General features: G+C 39.9%; 1 protein-coding gene across 4 annotated transcripts in view; it reads right to left on the bottom strand.

Annotated features, from left to right (window-relative positions):
• vti1a (vesicle transport through interaction with t-SNAREs 1A) overlaps positions 1-21,358 on the bottom strand; it is a 107,521-nt gene that overhangs the window by 62,441 nt on the left and 23,722 nt on the right. For 2 of the 4 annotated variants that reach the window (XM_068583856.1, XM_068583854.1), the window contains exons 5-6: positions 18,982-19,002; positions 12,703-12,787 (exon numbers count right to left, since the gene is read on the bottom strand). In XM_068583856.1, the coding sequence (XP_068439957.1) occupies positions 12,703-12,787; positions 18,982-19,002 (106 nt within the window). The remainder of the gene's footprint in view (positions 1-12,702; positions 12,788-18,981; positions 19,003-21,358) is intronic. The other 2 variants (XM_068583857.1, XM_068583855.1) reach the window with 1 other exon arrangement.

Genomic DNA, 21,358 nt, shown 5'->3' with positions numbered 1-21,358 from the left:
TTTTTTCTTACTTGCAACATGTAACCTTAAGGTGTTGCAGAGGCAGTAAAAGTATCAAAGACAAGAACGAGCCTACATTTACACTAAAGCCCGGCCCACAAAAGGTTCAATGTAGACATTGAACATGATAGAATGCAAGGCTTACTTGTATAGAGAGTACCTTCACAACAGTATCATGTCTGGGGGATCTTTGATTTCTGCTCTGCTGTTGACACTTCTGATCACTGTGCAAACAGACTTGGGCAGATGGATTGTGCTACTGTGAAGCTACTGTGCTCCTGTTCAGAGACCTGAGTACTCTGTGGCCACACATGTCCATCCTGATGATGCCGATTTCCCTAAAGGGCCGTGCTGTAGCTGACAGAGGCAGAGGAACTACATTTTTACGATGGACATTCAAGCACAAATAATACTGTGCCGATTATGTGAAATACAATGAAAGATATACTTTTTTTTGTGTTAAATGCGACAGAAATGACCTGCTTCCCTCTGAAGATCATCTTGACAGATGCACCAAAAATTATCTGCGAGAAAGATGCTCAAAACCATTCAAATCAGTCACATCAAAGATGGAGCTCACATATCGAGACTTGTTAAGTTAACTGTAGTCATATTGCAAAGGTAGGGTGCCGGAGCCATTGCTGTCACTTGACGGCGCTTGCGTCTAAATTGGGAGTGAAGGCCTCCCCGGGAGAGATGGGTGAACCTGTCACAGAAGACTGAGGGAGCAGAAATGTTCAAAAAAACACCACAGCAACACACACAAACACTAAACCAACACAGTATCTCCATATGCTTAAGATCTTAATCATCATCACCATCATCTGTTCTGTCCTTTTAGTGTGTGTGTGTGTGTGTGTGTGTGTGTGTGTGTGTGTGTGTGTGTGTGTGTGTGTGTTTCACATAAAAGAAGGACATCTGGAATACAATTATTCCAAGACACCCTGCCTGACACACACGCACAAACAGCCACACGCACTCACACGCGCACACACACATGCACACACTTCTCTTTGCTCTGAATTTGCATGAATTCCATACATCTGGCCTTTAAGAGGCAATAACAATTATTCATTGAGCTGGTTGTTACAGCCCAAATGCAACGGCCACTAGTCTAAACAGCTCATTATAATAGCACAATAGCTCACTTCAAGCACACAGGAAAATTGCCATGCAACTCTATCATTGCAATATCGTATGTCCATTCTGGATAATATAATGAATTCTGAGGAGCTTTGTGGAGAAAGGGAATGTACTCTATATTTTCTTTTTTTGCATTCTCTTGCATTGTTTTGTTGCACTTCTTTTGTCGGTCCATATTGTCTGAAATTAAGGTTTTGCATTTTTCAGGTAAGATTCATTCGATCAATTTGAACAATGCAAAGTTGGCTAATGATTTTGCATGTTTATTTCTCCTAACGGACAACTACTTTTTTCTTATAGTAATGAAGACATTGTATGACTGATATGAGCGCATGAAATTGATCATACATATATTTTAATGTTACTTTTAATAACAGTATAAATAAATAATTCACAATGTAGCAACAAAATAATACAGCTAAAATGCTGCAAACATAAATAAAACGTTTCTACTTTGTGAAATGATGGGTCTTCCTGTTTATTTTGTATTTATGTATCCATCCAGTTGAATGTTTAAAAAGAAAATGATATAGGAGGACAACATTTTCCCTGTATTACTGTCATTTTTTGGCAAAAAACAAACAAAAAAACAAACAAATTCAAAAGGAAAAAAACAAACAAAAAAAAGAATCCTATTTCTACTATCAGGTGGCCTTTACCAAACATTAAACAAGTCCACATCAATGTGTCAAATCTGTTCTGTGTGTAGACTCATAACTACGCACATATTCACATCAAACCTGAGATGGGCCAGACCAAGGAAAGTGTCCCTTAGGCCATCTTAGCCAGTCCTTCACAACTGAGCTTTAAAAGATGGGCGACAGTACAGTACGCTGCAGTTGGCCTTGATTGATGATTGAGTAACCCAAGATCATAGATGTGCTCAGGGAGGACTTGCCGGTGCAGAGCTGTGCATACATCAGCCCTTCAGGACTACCGCTACAGTACATACATCATGCGGTGAGACTGACTGATGTGAGCACAGGGACTATGTAGACCACTTAAGGGAAGCTTTCTACATGGCAGTAAACAGTCAAAGTTGACTAAAAATGATTACAGCGCAGGAAAGGGATGACTTTGTTGTTATGAATCACATTTTATCTGAGCCTGAAACAACTGAGGTGCTAAGCACGCACAACATCCACATATTACTAGGAGACATAGACACCAGACACACACACACACACACACACACACGGCACACGTATTAACTTGTGCTGATATCCTTGACAGGCACAACTACAAAAGCATAACTCGGTGGTAAATAAATAAGTTCATGCTGTCTGCGTGCATTTTCTTTTTAGGAACTCTTGGGCTCACATAGACCCGTCCAAAGGATTATGTGCGTGCATTCGTGCATGCACAGAGGCCCCGTTTCAGCACATTCTTCCTGAGCGAGAACAAGCGGCTCCTCCCTTCTAAAGCAGCTCAAGGGCGCGGCCTATCTACCGAATGAGAGAATGCACGAGTGGAACTGTGCTTCATTTCTACCAGACGGCCAGCCTCCATCCACTCTGCATTTGTTCATTTATGTGGAAGTCAAACTGTTTGTACTGTCAAGGTTATGTTATTTAACAGGGGAACGGGGAAAGGATAGAGACAAGTTCCAGGCAATTTAAAATTCTGATGAGAGCTCCACCAACTGTGTATCCATAAGAAGTGCGTCGAGCTGAAATGAGACCAATTAACTTCAAGCCAACCGAGGACATTGCTTTGAGACATACACATTTTATTCCCTTGAAATCTCTGCCACTCAAACATGTTGTGATAAACACAGCGGTTATTTCACCCTGATCTGACAACAGAGAATCCAAATTTAAATGTTGGTCATTTTGGTCCAAATTCAACAGTCCTGTATGTCCACACAAGTCACACAATAATTAAAAGGACAATGTCAGCATGTTGTTTGTGGCTAGATTTGCTCAAAACTGTGATGCTGAGTCTTCTGTCCCAAAGCAACGTGCACACATGCGCGCAAACAGGCCACGCTTGAGCAGCACAGAGCACTCCTAAGGTTACCCCCCAGGACAAAAGCTTTACCATCCCACTGACTGGCAGATGGGGCAACCAGCTGACATCTCGGCCCGGCTCTGTTTCATGTTCCCTGGGTGTCTTAAACGGGCGGGCACCCTGTCTGATGGGCACAGGACAGCCAAGGAGGAAGCTCCTTTGACAGAGGGGTGGGGGTGGGGGGTGCTCCTTGGGGCTACCATTGAGGAAAAGAGGAGCAAGGACAGACGGAGATGGCTAATGTGCTTCAGTGTGTTTGTACAGTATAATTGTGTGTCTTGCAGGGTGGGAGGCCTGGGTAACGTCGCCAGAAGTTGCAGATTAATAAAGAGCTAATGACTGCATTTAGCCCTATATGGTTTTCTAACGCGGGATAAAATATTTTTCCTCAAGGCTAGAGCACTTACTGCTGCTTTATACATTTAGACCAAGTTATTTAAATTTAAGAGCACAACCCCTGCTTATTGTGACACAAAGAGGTGCCACATAGCAGTTTGCAGACATGAGGCTACAGGGTCTCTATCCGTGCTACTGAAAAACAGCTGCGTTACGATACGGGAACTGACACACAGTGCATTCACTAAAAGACTCTGACAACAAAGCAACAACTGCACCATCTTAAGCTAAAAAGGAGTCATTGTTGTTGTTGGGTTGTTCCCTCAGAGACCTCTCGATGCGGTCCCCAGCTGGGAAAGTTCCATTATCTAATACTAATAACTTGTTTTAAATTATAAGAAGCAACAAATGCTTTAGATTAATTAACACCATTTATTGTATCACCCTAAAACACATGGGCACTTATATCAAAACACATTGCATATTAAAAACAGAGATGTGATGTGTCATTTCTTCTGCTATCATCTACAATAATCAGCCATATGTCCACAGGTGTACAACTTGTATCTACAATCTAACAAACAATACATCATGTATTAAGTATCAAATAGTTTTCCAGGAATCTTTCATTATGAATGATTTCCTTATATCATATCAATTATGTAATGCGGTTTGAGAATGATGAGAATGAATGAGGACCACAAAAAGAGCATGCAATGCTTCTCCTAAAAAATGTACTGTGAACATTGGCGTAGCAATTAATATGGTTTTAGTGTATGATAAGATAATTACTGCAAATACAGAAGTCATTGATTACTTTGTGAGGGGAGAAGAAATAACCAGGAAAACCAATGCATAAAACACATTTAGAGCGTCACAAACTGAGCACTGAATTTGGTGACAGTGTGTCAACTTAAATTGATATTTACAGGGGAATGCAGATTTAAATTGTTGGTAAAAACAGTATCTAAAAAATTATTTAAAATTATTTTTCACTTTTTTCCATGTATTTAGTATTTTTTTGTTACTGTTAGAGTAAGACACAGGCCTAAAAATGTATTTTACAAACTGTAACTTTTATGTAGCAATCTACAGAAAGGGAATGATAGCAGACTACTGACATTAAAATGATGGGTAGCAAGCTGGGTAGTAACTTTAGACTGTCTGCGTACTATTACTACTGTATGTGACACAATTTAAACAGCACAGTGAATGTGATTCATTTGTTCAATATTAAATGTTTGAAAACTAGAGTTCATTCTTGTGCCATTAGAATGAGTGGGAGGGAGGTATTCCTCATCTGAAAAAACTTTATTGGCTTAATTACATATAAATTACTAACAATAATCTGTGGTGAATATGTTTTCACTTCAACACAAAGAAAAAAAAATAAAGAAATAATTTAATTGCATTCAATAAATACCATTGTAGTTATAGGATCTTTTTTTAAACAAGTAAAAAAGTATTACTCTTGACACCATGACACTTCACAGATATGTAGCAAAACAGGTGAGTTGTTAAATTAACATCTTAAAAAACAAAAGGGAAATGTTGAGCAGTGATAGCACTACTTTCCCTTTTTACAATTTTCTTCCTCTCTTTTGAATCTGCATTATAAAATTGCTCGTTTGTGTGTGCCAGCCTGACAGATGACTCGCTGTGAAGACACGCTGAATGGCAGTTTGACTCAGTTGTCCTTATTCAAGTGCAGCTTTCCTCTTACCTCTTTACTAATGGTTGTCACTTTACTACAAAAAATTAGGTTGGAAATGAGAACACATGTAAGGGAGGTTACCGGTCAAATAAAAGACCAGGATTTTTTTTTTTTTGTAAACTAGAAAAAAATGTAAAAACATTTTATCTAACTGTATTGAATTTAGTCATGTCCTTCCCAACATCTCCATCTCTTGTCCCTATAAAGAAGCCCATCCACACTCACTCTGATAAATGTCTCCTTGTTTGTTTTTTTTTAACTCCTTTTAGGGTTTTAAATAACATCAATCCTCTTGTCATCCAGTGCGTCATTCTCATCACCGAATTAATATTTCTGATATACGTCCTCGGGTGAGAAGGTGGCACAATTATCTGTCACTTCCACTCCTTTGCTTTATTTCACTATTTATTTTTTTTGGTTCTCCCTTTCCGTTTTTTAATATTTCAGCGCCTTAGATGTAGCGGCTCTTTAAAGTGCCCACGGGGGCTCCAAGTCTTTGCTTTTGTCTCCCATTTCCTTCTGAAACAGTTTTTCTTTAACCCTATGCGGCTCTTCACAGTTGTTGTCTTAGCTCTCGCCTCTCTGTCGCACTTTCTTTCCCCCTCCCTCCCTCAGCTTTCTGTGTGTCAGCCAGAGGTCAATGCTGCATTTTTTTTCTTCTTCTGCATGCAAGAAGGCAGGGGGTATCTTTTTAGTTATTGTGACCTAAAAATAGAAAAATAAATCTGATTTACGGTTGGGACGAAGGTGTCTTTCAAGATATAGACGCATACCACAATCTATCAATTGGAGGGTGTTTTCATATCTTGAGGTAAGGATTAGATCATATCAATAAATGATCTGGATGAGGTCTGATCCAGACTATAGTCCAATTTACAAACTAAATTACATAAATTACTTAATTCTTGAGGTGATGACTGACTGAGCTTCATTCAGAGCTGAAATCAGATAAGTGTTTTGTTTTTTGTATTCAGAAAATTGTGACACAAAAAAAAACATTTATCATACTTTAGGACATTCTTCATTGCCTGCTGTTGATCAAGTTGTTATAATAATACATCTTGAGTTGATGTAACCTGTTCATACCAATCACAACCATGTTAAGCTGCAGTGGTAATGGAGTAAAACCCATGTTAAATATTTAAATGTTTGATTGCATCTATTCTTGCTTGAACTGAAACTCAATCTCACAAAGTTTATATTTCATTGAACATTGGCATAATTTTAAATGGGAAACAAACATTTCTTTTAGCAATGTTGCCTCATGATTTACTGAGCCTGAAAGCTCCAATGAGCTCTCTAGTCAGATCATTACTTCCAAGAGTCTCATTATGTTGAGAGTCTTGTTGAAGCTAATAAAAGACTAAAGGTCTAATTATTAGATTTTCTCAGAATGTTATTAATGCTAGCTCAGGCTTTGTGCACACACAAGGAGGCTAGTTGTTGCAATAGTAGTTGCTGGACTCAGAGGAACTTTTTTTTTATCTATCTTTGGTGAATGGTTCATGAAATTTGACACAAACATGTCTCTTTTTTGTATCGCCACTTAACTTCAGCTAATATTTGGATATTTGTGACAACACCTGTCGAAACGCGGAGAAAGACAGACTTGACCACTCATACACAGGGAAACAGGAGCACACACACAAACACACACTTGAGTCTGTTGGTTCAGCTCTTCCATTGAGGGTACGTATGCTAGCTGGCCATTGTGCCCGTTAGGCCTTTTGTCTGCGCTGCCTGAAACTGGTGATTGCACCTTAGCTACCGCAGTTCAAGCGTAAACAGTGTTTTCATGCCCTACGATATAGACTGTTGCCAGTGGACCCCTAAATCCCTGGAACAGCTGAGTCCTAGGGTGTCAAAGATAATGGCGATTTATTGCAGTTCGAGGCTTTCTCATTGCCCCTCCCGCCCCCCTTTCCAATCGTCCCCACACCCCTCCCCCTTCCTCAAACAGATTAAAATTAAGCCTTAAACATGTGAGGATGGAATTAACACATTTAGCGAGTCTCCTCTTCCCACATCCCATTTTCGCTCCGGAGCGGCTGATCCCCGCTGCCGAACGCGGGTGCAATTTTAATGACTCGCAACGTTTTTGAAGTCCACATGAAAAAAGCGTCGCTCGCCGTTTGTGGCGGCGCTAGATATGGCTGGGCCACGGCCGGCCATGATTGGGGGGGAAAAACGCCGCCGACTCGGACTCGAGGCTCTTCGATAGGATCGGTGTCATTTTCCTCTCCACGATAAGACGCCTTGCTGACAAGGTCCGATTAGGAGTGAAAAAAATCATTATTGCTATGCCTTTCATCCACCGGGGGTTTACCGATAAACAGCTCACCCGCGGCTAGATTTTCTGAGCGCGAGATGTTATGTGTTGAAGCATATACATTTAGGAAATGTGGTTTCAAGCTAAATTTTGGGAGTGTTTTTAAAAATTATTATCTTTTTAAATAGCTATAGAAAAAACATACTTTTCTTTTAATTGTTTTTTTTTTTTTTTTTTTACAAAAGGCTTCTTTTCTCGTCAGCTGAAAAATCCAGCGGTGAAAGAGTTAAGGAATAGCTTTCAGCTCCATTAATCAAACAAATATCAAATAACGATATATTCCTTTTTAACACAATAGAACATGCTGATTGCATTAGCCAACAAAAAAAAAAGTTATTTATTATGCTATACCTAAAGGAAATTTAGCAAACTGATTCTTAACATATTCACTCTGCAGTAGAACAGAAAGAATACAGTAAAAATAAAAGTGAGAAAAGATTCAGCTACAGAAGAAAAAGATTTAAATTGCAAATAATTAGAAATGATTCATGTAGTGAGTAAAAAAAGAATTGTGGTGTATTAACAGGTCAAAGAGAACTTTAATAATTTAATAATAAAAAGGCATTCAACTTTTTTAAATTTGTATACATGTGTTTCACATGATTATATAATATAAAACATACAAAGTCAAGGATTAACACAACATTGTTCAGATTAAAGAATTAAATCAAATCTGTCAAGAGGTAATAATAGCTCCTGCTTAAAATACGACTTGTGCATCATAAATGCAACTGATTATGTCATTCGCTAAGTGTTTGCTTATGGATTTGAGGAGCGAGCACCACTTTGGTGGCCCAGCACCAAAAGAATAACAGAGTCTGATCTTTAGCGGGAAGAGGGAGAAATAAAGTGAGTGGGAGAGAAACAGAGAACGAGACGAAGATGGAGGGGGAGAGATAGAGAGTCGGGACAAACGTGTGCTGTGTTACTGGGCCACTCCAGCGCCCGTGGACTCTCAGCAAGACTCAAAGCCACACTCTGCTTCAAAAGGGAGCCATGAAGATTTTTTTTTTTTTTTTTTATGTTTACAAAAACATATTTATTTATTTCTCGTCACTCTGTCATTTATCTATTTATTTCTTCTCGTCCCAGCACCCCTTGCTCTGCCACTGGAATCATGTTCGATGACGCCGACATTCTCGCCCTCCCCTCGTTCTCCCCCCTACACACTCTCTTTTAATACCACTGCAGTTGAAAATCAAACTGCTCTAAAACAAATTGATGTACTCTTTAATATAGTCGTCACAACATCACAGGGTCCCCACACGTCTGCCTTGGTGACAACTGCAGGGCTGCTTAGCTTAGCCCAGCGATGGCTGCCACTTTGTTGGTCGCTTCAATGATTTATCACAAAAAGAAAAGAGAGAGGGAGATCGAGAGAGTGGGAAGAGAGAGAAAAGGGGAGCGATGGAAAGAAAAGACCCCTAGATCATGATTGCGTCACTGGCACCTTTGATTGACAAGGTCTAATCAGCTTATCTCCATCCTAATAAAGTTGATAGCCTGCGGTGCTGCTCTCTACCTGGCATGGCGTGAACTCTGGGCTCGGCTGGGGCCCCTGGGGGCCAGGCCCTGGCCCTCTCTGCTTATCTAAACTGGACTGAAATCAATCCCTAATGAGCGGTTTTCATTTTGCAGGATTGATTACAGGCCCCTAAACACCAAGAACAGTCGCCTAAGAAGTGTTCTCAGCCTCTTGCTGGCCACCTTTAAAATGCAGAGTAGCAACGCTTTTGTCTGTCCGTCTTTGTTTCCGGACCTCATTCTGCTGGCATTGCTAAGTTATTTGTGTCAACTGAACAAGTATAAAGAGGGTTGAATTTTCAAAGTAAAATCCCTCCACATGTGCCGTCTGAGTTATTGAGTCAAATTGTTTTTAAAAATTGACTCTGAGGAGCATAACATGAAGCCTATATGTTTCATGTTAAAATTGAATTTTAAAATGTAGAAGCAAAACTATAGATGTTTGAAGTACACATACAAATATTGCTGCTACAACTATTTAAGTTTATTATTAGTATTATAATGTCCTAAAATGTGCATTCAAAACACCATCAGCGAAGCCAGAACAAAGCAAATGTCACTTAAAGCAATTTGATTATAAGAGTGACGCATTTTTATTAGCAGAACGAGAAAATTCAGGATGATTTTTTGGAGCTTTTTTTTTTTTTTTTTTTTAAGCCAAGTGCGGTACTGTCGATCAGTATGTAACTCTCTTTTCTTCAATGAATAATAATCAAAAAGGTGGAGCAGCTAATCATTGCAACTTAGATGCCTTATCTGACATGCTATCTATTTCTAAACAAGCAATCATAAATCATTCAAAAATCTTTTCAACTGAGGAGGGAAGGACTAAAATCTGGCATGTCTTTGATTTAACATCAGTCAAGGCTCCACATTTGGGCATTTCAAATGCCCCTGACTCAAATGTCTTTAAATTGGCTAACTGCATGCCCTCCCTCTTTATTTAGGGCCCTCTTTAACTGGGCTAGCCCCCATGTCTGCTTGTTGCTATGCCTGGGCTTTTAAGTCAGTGCTCTTCTCTAATGAAGTTCTATACTTTATTTATGAGACAAACAGAGGACCCTGGTTCTTGAGGGTGCGTGTGGTAAATAGCTCTGCGTGTCCAAAGAGTCTCCTCTATATCCCTCTGAGGGCTCTCACTGCTTTTGGCAGGCCTTTGTTTTCGCTAAATACACTGGAGACATTGAGAATGGTCGGGGGGGAAAAGAATGCTGAAATCTGATAAAATGGTACTGTGTGAAGATTTATCTTTTCTCAGTACCAGGAGTACTCTTTTTTTCCCTTAAATGTGACCTAGAAGCATCCTGGCTTTTTTTGTTCCTGGTCATTAAGAGATATATTGTCAACTCTAAAAAAGAAAAGGGGGCAAAGCTGAGTTTCTACGCCATTTCTTTGTTCAGGATCTATCTCTTTGAAATAAAATGTCTTTTAGTTCCACTTCCCCCATTGGTCAATTACAGTTCCTAAGGGCTACGATGTCATTGTCGATGGAGAATGCAACTTTGAATTACTAGAAAATAACGATGCTAAACTACGATCCGTAAAAAGTACATCTTAGATGTCTGGGGAGAGTTGAGGTTTGCAGCAAGAAAATAATTTGCAATATGACCACAGAGTGTCTGATTGGAGAAACACTTAATGCTCTAATTATTTGTGTTTAACGTCCATGGATGCCATACCTCTGTGTTTAAAAATTCAAAGCATATTCCTCAACAATCGCAAATGACATGAATGTGCATGAATAAAGCGTGGTGCACTTTTTGAGTTGTTTTATATCATTATTTTGTATTTGATGTGGAAAAGAAAGAACTACAATAAATAGAACTTTTATCGGTCTACGTAAATGAACTGTTTAACGTTTGCAAAAAGACAAAACGCAGTCACAAGTATCCTGTGTCTCAATTCTCTGGCAAGACTCTGATCTACATAGTGCAGTATTTCATAAAGATGTCTGGGAAGTGTTGTGATTTGCCGTTGTGGGACCACAAGAGTAAATATATAATTGGAGATGGGTGAACAACCCTAAATTAAAGACCACGCTGAACCATGTCAGATCTTATAAACCAGAAGATAAACATGGCTACCTGATGTTTGTGCCCAGCGAGTTTGCTGAATTAGAGAGCTTGGCATATATAGTAATCAGTCTCGTGGAGGACTGCATATTCCCTGTGTGTCTATGTTTTTTCGTGCAGATGTATTCCCTGTTTGACCCGGAGCCATTGCCATTTCAGGTTGTGCATCTGAGCGGAGGGTTGGTATCGACAGCACAGTAAAGGAAGGGGTCATGGATTAAAGACGTGGGGCGAAGCTTCCCCACCAAACCACAAACACACCCCCAGCTGCTGTGGACCAAGCCAAGTGTGTGAGACCAAGGCAGGATAAACGAGCATTGTTCTTAGCTAGCTGCACACACAGTGGATGAGAGGGCCACCGGTGATACGGGGTCAAGGGGCATGTGGCCGACTACGGAAAAGAGAAACCGCCGGGCCCGGGAGGTACTGAACACTGTAACGGCCCACTTCTTTAACACCAACCAAGCTGTGAGGCAAAACATCAAAAGAAAATGAGCCGCTCTAGTGAAAGATACAACAGGGGTAGAATTAAAAATATGTCGGCTGTCGCAGAATTTGACACAGTCAAGAAGCTCAGATAACGGCAGGATCATCCGAGGCTTTTGAATCAACACTTTTAAGCAGAGAATGCAGATTGTATTTATGAATTTGTGAATGCAACTTACAGAGAACATCAAAAGCTGGTGGTCTGCGTGCGAACCTTCCTTGACTTGAATTATTAAATCTGTCGATGTCGCACACGCCAGCCACCCCGCGATTATAGTGTAAATTGACAAACTTTTTCAAAACTACAACGGAAGCCACAGAAAGCTGGTTGATACTTCAAGAATGAGCTTTGATACATCTCTGAGGAATACACTGTGCCTCAATAATGTGGTGACTGTCAGGGAGGAAGACAGGAAGAAGAAAAAAATATGCTAACTGGTTAAATCTATTTAAGAACCCAATGAGCTTTTTTCCTATTTTAAGATAAAAAACATCCTTGATAATGAGGAAAAAAGGACTTTGTGTGTGTGTGTGTTGTTTTTTGGGGGGGGGGGGGGGGTGGTTTATTTAGAATGTGATATTATGTTTTTTGTCTTCTTTCAGCACTCCTGAATTAAGAACTTCAGGAGGAACGCTGACGTTGTTTATTTTCATAGACCCCCTGTCTGTTTGAGGGGAAAAAAGAAGAAAAAAAACACCTTCGCTCAACCAACACACACACACACACACACACACACACACACACACACACACACACACACACAGATGCACAACACACACAGCCGTAGCGAACGAATTTTCTTCGGGAGCAGAGCAAGAAAAGGCGGCTCTCGATCTGTTGCCTGTACATCTCTCTCTCCCTCCCTGGTTCGCCTTTGATGCTCCCGAAAATGTCATCAGGCGTCAAGGAAAGAGGTTTTTTTTTTTTTTTTCGACCCACCCCCCACCCCCAAACACACACAAACACACACATCCACCCACCTCGCATATGAGCAAGACAATTTGCTGTCGCTCACTCATCCCCACCACTATCTTGACTCCCCCCCCCCCCAACTCCTTCCTCACCCAATCCAACACAGACTACGTACCAGTTTCTACTGCTATCTGGTAGCCGGCCTCCAGTCTCCGTGATGACCTTTCCAGCTTCTCTGTGTTGTCCAACAGATGCGCTCTCTGCAACAAATAGAGAAGGAAAAAAAAATGAAGCCAGAGAAACAAACATGAAAAAAAATTGATTGAGAGGGCTGGGACCCATTTCAAAGGAACACATCAACACTGTCACCTAAACAGACAGACCACATCCACAGCAACAACATAATACAGCCAGGTTGGCAATAACCTTCATGGATGACAATGTGTTATATGCTGATGGAATATCAAGCATATGCATGTTGAGGCTGACAATGTAAGAGGTGCTGCTGCCTCATCTTGGACATAAAAACGAGAACGACTTTGAGGTTCATTGCCCCCTGGTATTGTTTCCCAGCACAGCCTTCAGCTGCAACAGGGGAAAGTTAATGCAGGGAGGTGAAGCGAATTAAGAAGCGATACAATTAAATGTAAAGCTTTCCAGTTAAGGGAAATCCGGTCCAGGTGAGAGCTTCCAAACAAAAGGAGAAATTTAAGACAGAATTCAACATGTCTCTCCTCAATTGTGGTACAATTTGTGGATGAATAATGATGAAATGTAATAATTATCCTAAACAAAACCATCAAATGTAATTTCTGCTTCTTGTTTATTCACATTAGTGGACAAATACAGTAAATCATGATGTATGAGTTGCTGCATCCCCCCTCGCTTTACTCACAGCTATCAACAATTGACAAGGCTGCCCATTGAAAGCATGGAGCTCAGAGAGCATATCAAGAAAAATGTGTTTCATAAATAATTAAATACGTTTTTCAAAGTGGATGTTTGTGAGTATCAAGGTGTTGGCTAGGGCTCTAATATCATGTGTAAACATATCAATACATAGCAGTTTCTTAGAAACCAGAGTGAGTGGTTTGGAGTTTCTACTCTATAGCGAAACAATTCATGTCTGACAAGATATTTGATCTGTGACTGATGGCCTTGAGTTACAGCTAACAGAAGGTTGTCTCAAACACACAAATCACCAATTACTGCACCATGTATTAACAGATATAATATATAAATGGGCAGTTCTATAGAAAGGGAAATAGCTATGTTGTTTAATATTTCATTCTTTTTCAAATTCTTTTTCTTTAGTTCAGTTTCTTCATATCCAGGTAAAAATGAACAAGGAGGAAGCAATGCTACATTTACACAAAAGCTTATACTGACAACAATGCTTCTTGGTCTATTTCTGACAATTTGTATTGTTCACTAAGATGTGTGCTTGATTGTTCGCAATTAAGTGGATTTATGTGACGTGTACAAAGAGTTTCCAGGTGTGAATGATGTAGTTGAGGTTACTTGACAATGACTTCATGTTTTCCTATTTTGTTTCAACATCATGCTTTCCACTGCCACTAAGGTACCCAACATGTTTTATCTCAGCTACAGTTAGTCAACGAGTACTCAAAGTCATGTTTAAAGAAAGCCTCTAGTTGGGAATAACTACTATAATGTTTTCAACAATACATTGTTTAATTAATTGGACAAAAGAGGTTTCTTAATTATGACTGATGCTTTGGTTGTGGTTGCAATAAACTGCCTAAATATGTCAATATTAGACCCTTTATCACCACAATTTTCCCATGCAGGTTCCCCTCCACATCACAAATGGTTTGGACAGTTTTCCACACAACCTGTAACTATCATTAGGAAAACATGACAGTATTAGAACGTTATATTGTTATATATCTACAATAAAGGGTAACTTGTGTGTTTTCAACACATACCCTATTTATATTCCCATGTTTTGTGTCAAAGTGACTAATGGAGACAACATTTGGTCCAGTTTTGAGAAACAATTGTGCAGATGGCAGCCGCTAAAAGGGCTGCAATGTCATCACTCATGGCAATTCCTCACCGTCAATGCTAAAAGTGCTTGTTTTTGCCACTAGCAGATTTACACTATAAGTGTCTGACAACATTATGGAAAAGACCCTACAGAGAAATACAATGGTTTTCTTTACCTTTTGCTGGGTCCGGTGAGTTTGTTATTGTGTCTAACCAAGTCACAACCACATTGCTGAAACAATGGTTGAAAAATACTGACGTTGCCCTTTAGGTTTGTTTCTGTGTTTATGACCTTGTCTGTTTTTAATACAATTCTTAAGATCTGATAAACTACAACTCTCATTAAACGATTCTGCTGCACCGCATCACAAGGAGGTTAATCATGGAAGCATCTGTTTGATCATTTTTTGTTTCAAATAATGCTTAGAAATTATATTGAAGTTCAAGGCAATTATACCGTTTCACCATCACGGTTGCTTCTAGCAGATTTCAAATATTGACGAAACTGTTTGTTGATTGGTTGAAATTGACTAGACTACTTTCACCTCTTTGCACAGTTTCAGCCAAACATGTAGGTGTATATAAAATATAACCTTTAGGTTGTGTGTATATTGTCTACCCAAAATATCCTTAAAAGGGTAGTCATTGCCCATGTTCAGTCGATCTTAAGGCAGTAAATAAATAAAGTCCATTGATCCATGGTTGTTTAGCACAGAGTTTCAACCACCTATCTAATAAACAAATAAACATAGCTTCAAACAACATATACAGCCTCATATTGTCCACTGTAGTGCCCCAGCTTTGATTAAATGCAGACTACATTCAGAAGAGGATTAGAAAGAGCATAAACATGGAAGGCTTAAATGTTTACTCCAATGTTGTTGGTTTTGATGGCCTTTCTAATATGCTATGTTAAGAAACTGATCAGATGTAACATATTTGACACTCAAAAACAACCCGACGAATGACATTCGCCTCTCTGACAAGGGTTTATGCCCATCAAATGAGCGAAGAGGACAGGGGGAGAAGTGAAGTCTCTAGTTTTGGTTAGGCTGTCAAAATGTGTACCAGCTAATCACTCAGAGGAAATGAAAAACGTGGAGGAAAAAAATGAAGAAAAAAAAAAAAAGAAAAAAAAGTCAACGACACACTTTTCAAAGTTTGACAATAAGAGGAAAGGGAAAAGAGCAGGGAGGAGAAAACTCCCTCTGAACTCTTTTCTTTCCCTCGCTTCCCTTTTCTTCGCGCCGCTGACAGATGTCATTTAAAATTGCAGAGATACTTTTCAATAGTTAAAGCGAGGGCAGGGGGAGGATGGAGGGATAGGAGAACGGGTGGGTGGATGGGTGGTAAAATGGGCTGCTGGCAGGCGGAAAGCGATAAGGAGACGGTGAGCGGGACGGGATGCAAGGTGCGGTGTGTTTTTGGTGAAGGGTGTGGTGGGAGGGGGAGGATGGAGGGGGGGTTCAGGGAGGGGTTAAAGGGGTGTGGAAGTTGTAGTGGCACCAGCCGAGATGGTGGCAGCGTGCTCGTGGGAGAAAATGGATAGCAAGCTTGGGCTATAATGAGCCTACGGATCAGAGGGGACGTATTGACATGCAATGCTTAAGCTTATACACCTAGACCATGGCTGCAGTGCCTGTGTGTGCCTGGGAGCATGAGGCAGCCAGGGATACTGACAGAGTAGCGCACTCCCCGGGTTCTTCAAAGAGCTCAAGTGATTAGTATGTTATCATTACCATTCGAAACGTGATTTTCCTATTCCCTCTCGGCAAAGGTGACACGTCTCGGGGAGACGGCCGGCGGACTCACTGCGATGGAAAAGCCACTTCAAAGCTTTCTCCTCCTGAATTTCTCGCTCTCTCTCTCACTCTCTCTCTCTCGTTCTGTCTTCTTTTAGGGCCGGGGGGAGGGGTGGGTGTGTGTGGGTGGGTGGGTGTGTTGTGTGAGGTGGGAGAAGGGGTGCTGGTGGGGTGGGGAGGGGTTGGCAGTGGCGGTGTATATGCGCGTGTGTGTGTGTGTGTGTGTGTGTGTGTGTGTGTGTGTGTGATCATTAGAATAATGCGCCCCCAGTTTGATGGTGACAGAACCTGAAGGAAAGGGTGAGAGTTCAGCCACTAAGAATCCAGTAATGGCACACTGTGATGGCCCTAATAATGAAACAATCCAGCCATGGACACAGAACGATACCATGTAAAATAATGAAAAGAAACATGTACACGAAAACTAAACATCCAATAGGACATCGTCACAGTTTTCATGTCTACAAACTAAAATAAGGTGAGAAAAGCCATATTGTTCCAATATTCAAATATCATACAACAACCACAAAAATGTGAATCAAAGTGTTCAGCTATGGTTTTATTGTGCAGTTAGCAAGCAAAATCCCAGACATGCCGGTCAGCATAGTGGCAAAGGAAATGCAAAGTGTCTTCCAGCCCTAACTGTGTGACAACATCCCATATCAAGGCTTGACCTCTGCAGTTCCACCATCGTGAAATCTTCAGAATAAGACACACATCCACAAATGCCTATTTAAAACCCAAATGCTGGCTTAGAATTCAGATCTACCATTAATCAAATCATCAAAATCACATCTGATGGTCTCATGGAGCCTTCTAGCAAAAGATTTAAATACAATATATGATAAAGAGTTTGCATGTCTGAGTGCACTGGTGCACCCCACCACCACCGTCGTTTCTGCCTATGCATTTATGCCTTTTCATCTGACACCTACATTTTGAACAAAGATCTTCTTAGGAACCAAGAAAATTGTGTTTTTTTGTTGTGCTTTTTTGCGTCAAGAAACACTCTTCAGTTGTAAGTTATTAACAGGGAGCCCCAGAACAATGCAGCTGTAGCTCAAAAGAAATCTCTCCCCTCTTCTTTCGCTCTCCTGCCTTTTTTCAATATCAAACACAGGCGGTTACTATCACCATTTTCCAAAGTTCAGATGATTTCCTTATTATTTCAATAAGGGTGGGGGAGAGTCAAAGTGAATAATGATGACAGCTGTGATTCAGACTGACTGTGTGATCTTCTGTGCCGTTTGTTTGGGACTTGTAAGACGAGGAATTACAAGTGTCAAACAGCTGTGAATATGGGTGCTAAATATTTAAACATGTTTTTCAGCTGAGGAAAAAAAGTATAGTTTTTTAAAAGCAATGCTTAAGTGTGTATAAGCTGTGCCAGCCTTTGATTCAAATGCAGGAAGAGCAGAGGGGTAAAAGCCTGCAATGGAGAAGTGCAATGGCGAAGAGGGCTCAGAATCAAACCCGATTACACAGATCGGCCCGTTCCAAAAGGGGTAGACAGGTGAGGTAACACAAGCTGGCTTCTGACCCTCAGGCGAGGAGGAAATGCACAGAAAAGGTGGAAAGAAGAAGGGGAAACAAAAGTACAGCTAAATAAAGGAAAAAAGTGTGATAACATGGCATCTAGGCCAGGTTGGTGCTCTAAATTATGGATAGGTGTGAATGGTGAGCCTTTGATAGAAATTGAATTACTCTGCTTTGGCAGAGTTTCTTTTGAACAGTCTCACTCAAATGCACATTTACCAACATACTGTAACTACACTTGCACATATAAGTCCAGCCATGCTGTAAAAAGGACCAGCAATATAATGCAACCTACAGAAACAGTAAAAATAACTGAATCTGAAGTGGAGCAGCTCAATTAAAGCATTAGTATTATAGTTAAAGCTATTTCAGGTACTGCAACGACATAAAAGTTAAAGAAACCACAATATTATTCCAACATCAGTGTTTCATGTACCATCTCAAGGACAGAAAACTAATAAAATTAAAATTTATTTTAATAAATGTTGATTCTTACCTGTTCATCATCAACTTATAAAACCTTACAGTAGCATATACAAGTACCCAACAGTTCAACATGTTTTTCTGTTTTATTACATTGAAGTCAAACTAGAAGGTGGGGATGTTAATGCAGTGGTGACAAAAACCTGCCATACTGTCTGTCATCATGTATAGCACAACATTTAAACACATATTATATCACTAACAATAACTTCAATCAAATGTATTATTAAACAGAAAGCAACTTATGTGGCTCCATTCAAGAAAATGAAGGCAGAGGAAATCTTACAAGCAGCCCATCCCTCTTGAAACTAAAACGTTGATCAAGATCTCAACTGCTTGTGACCAAATTACCGAAGATACTCGAAGTCTATCTTAATTTCCGAATATTTGCCTTTAAAAAGTTGTATCAGAAATAATATCTTATCTTCGCTTTATCATATTTAAGGTAACTGGAGAAACTGGCCTTCAGTGTATTCATTATCTTTGGTTTGGCTGTTCAATCAGACATGAAAAAAGAAAGTGTCCAAATGAGCTGAATTCATTTTTCTACGGGAGAGAGAAGAGCAAATTTAAATTTCAGTGGGAAAGCAGAATTGTAACTGTTAGAGCAGAGAAGCACTTACCTCTTCACGTAACTTTATCAACTGCATCATGAGAGCAAAAGGGAGAAGAGAGAAAGATGGAGAGAGAGAAGAAGAGATTTAAAAAAGAAAAAGGAAGCAGAAACATGGCAGGAAGAAGATCAGTCATGTGGCTGGGTACGGAATTAACCTTGACGATTTATCTGTTTGCATGTTTAGCATTTGGAAATCACAAGACAAACACATTAAACGGAGCTAAACACGACGCTCGGGCTGACTTTTTTGAACAAACAAAGATCAAGTCCTGGCGCTGTCACATTAAACAGGAGAGGGAATGGATCGCTCGACTTGCAATATCACCTAACATTATCAAGGAAGTCACATCACAGAAGTTGATATAGCGAGAGAAAAGGGGAACGAAAGTGAGTAAAATATAGTCAGCACAGTTACAAAATATATTTCCTCAATATTTTAAACTCTATCTGTCATTTTGCTGAATTCTCTGGAAAGGGATACAAAGAAATGTGTGTCCTTTGGAGACGAGTTGGAGAAATGCTGAGCCACTGTTTATCAATGCTGATATCCTGTCGATATTTCATGCGGCTTACGCTTACAGTGAAGGTGCATTTAGATTATGTATGGGAAGCCATGTGAGTCGATACCGCTGTACATACACACAGTGCAGCGCATTATTGGGACGTCCACAGATCATGAAAAATGAATCTTAGCATAGCTCTACATTTTTGATGACAGAGAATAGGAAATTTAAAGTGAAGTAAATAAGAAATGCTATTCCTATTCCCAGTTCTGGAAAACCTTGCATCTCTGATAATGAATCAGACATTTGAGGGAGGGAAATAATCCCATTTGCCATTAATTATGCCTAATCACAATTAGAAAGGTTGCTTCCCCTGGTCTGTTCTTCCGCGAACGCTGTAGAGGGAAAGCAACGGCTGGGGCTTATCGTGGGAACGCCACACGGTTGGCAGAAAAGGGGGGAGGACACATTTCTTGATTTGCAAGCCTTTTAGAGACGTCTTTTATTTTATTTTCATCCACATTTCTTGACCAACCTTAAAGATAAGGAGATCTGAGAACTGTTACTTGTGCTGTTTATTTGAATTTTGTGAGCCTGCAATAATTTTGTATAATGTGAGAAGAGAGATTTGAAATAAAAACTTGAGTGCTTACTTTAAGGTTACAATAAACTAAAAACTGTTGGTCAGATATCAACAACTTCGACACCAACTCCTACCAGCTCTGAACAGAATAAATCATTTAAAAAAAACCTAGCATTAAACATTTGCGCTTATTATACAGAATCCTAAACAACAAAAAACAATACTGTACCGCATACATTTGTTTCCTCTATTTATATAACACCGCTAGTAAACACACTCGAAGAAATGTGTCAAATGGTAATACATTCATGAGGAATATACACTATATAAAACACAAAGGCAAATATCAAGTACTTCACCCATTACAATCTTGCATTTGTCACTGCACTCCCGCCTGTATTTTTTTTTAAAAGGCATCTCAAAAATAGTTCTAGCATCATTTTAGTTTTTCCACCAATCAAAAAACTGAGTGCTTCACTGCAATATTGCAAATATAAAAATATTGTTCATATCTGTAATGTGGGAGGTAAACAAGTATAATTGCATGTTTTCCTTTTTCTTTCCCTTGAAAACGTCGGCAGCAACAAGACGCACTTAAGAGTGGAAACTGTCTTTTCCAACTCGAGCAGCAACTCCCCACTAAGAATGCATTATTGAAGAGGCCAAAGTTTAAAACTACACTGTGGATGTGCTTATTTGGGGCTTGAAAAAACCCCAGCAGATTCTGCGATCCCTCACCCCGGCTCAGCCATCAGTCAATGGGTACCAAACAAAACTTGTTCTAGCTCATTTGTGCTGCCTCACTGATTGCAAGTCCTCGTGAGGGTTTGTTAAAACCATACGAGGGGCATGGTGAGCCGTGCTTCTTGTTTCTTCCTGTGTCGCTTTATTTTTCTTTGGCATCCATTCTTTAGCAAAGCCAACGATGCTCACGTTGCTCAAGAGATATAGAGCGGTAAATACAGAATATTGTAAATGTTATAATTACTCCTGCATGAGCGCTTTGCCTTGTGTTTTTGTGATGCCAGCCAGTATTCAAAATTGCACTGCTGCAATTTTTCTGTTATGATAATCAGCAATTTTTTTTTCAAACAAAAGATTTTTTTTATCCAATACGGAATTCGATACAAGTGGTAATCTGCTTCCTTTGTAGCCTGTAAAATCTGGTCCATGCCGGCTCAAACCAGCACAATCTCTTGTGGCCAAGCCTTCTGCTGTGACTGAAATCGAAACTATTCCGTATAGTGTTCGTGTGTGAAAAATGTGCGCGCATTTGCTGCTTTGTGTGTGGCGTCTGT

Source organism: Clinocottus analis, unplaced genomic scaffold (genome assembly GCF_023055335.1).
Source record: "Clinocottus analis isolate CAN_PGR_092001 unplaced genomic scaffold, fCliAna1.0.p SCAF_19, whole genome shotgun sequence".
Lineage (NCBI taxonomy): Eukaryota > Metazoa > Chordata > Actinopteri > Perciformes > Cottidae > Clinocottus > Clinocottus analis.
This window is presented reverse-complemented; position numbering and strand designations above follow the sequence as displayed.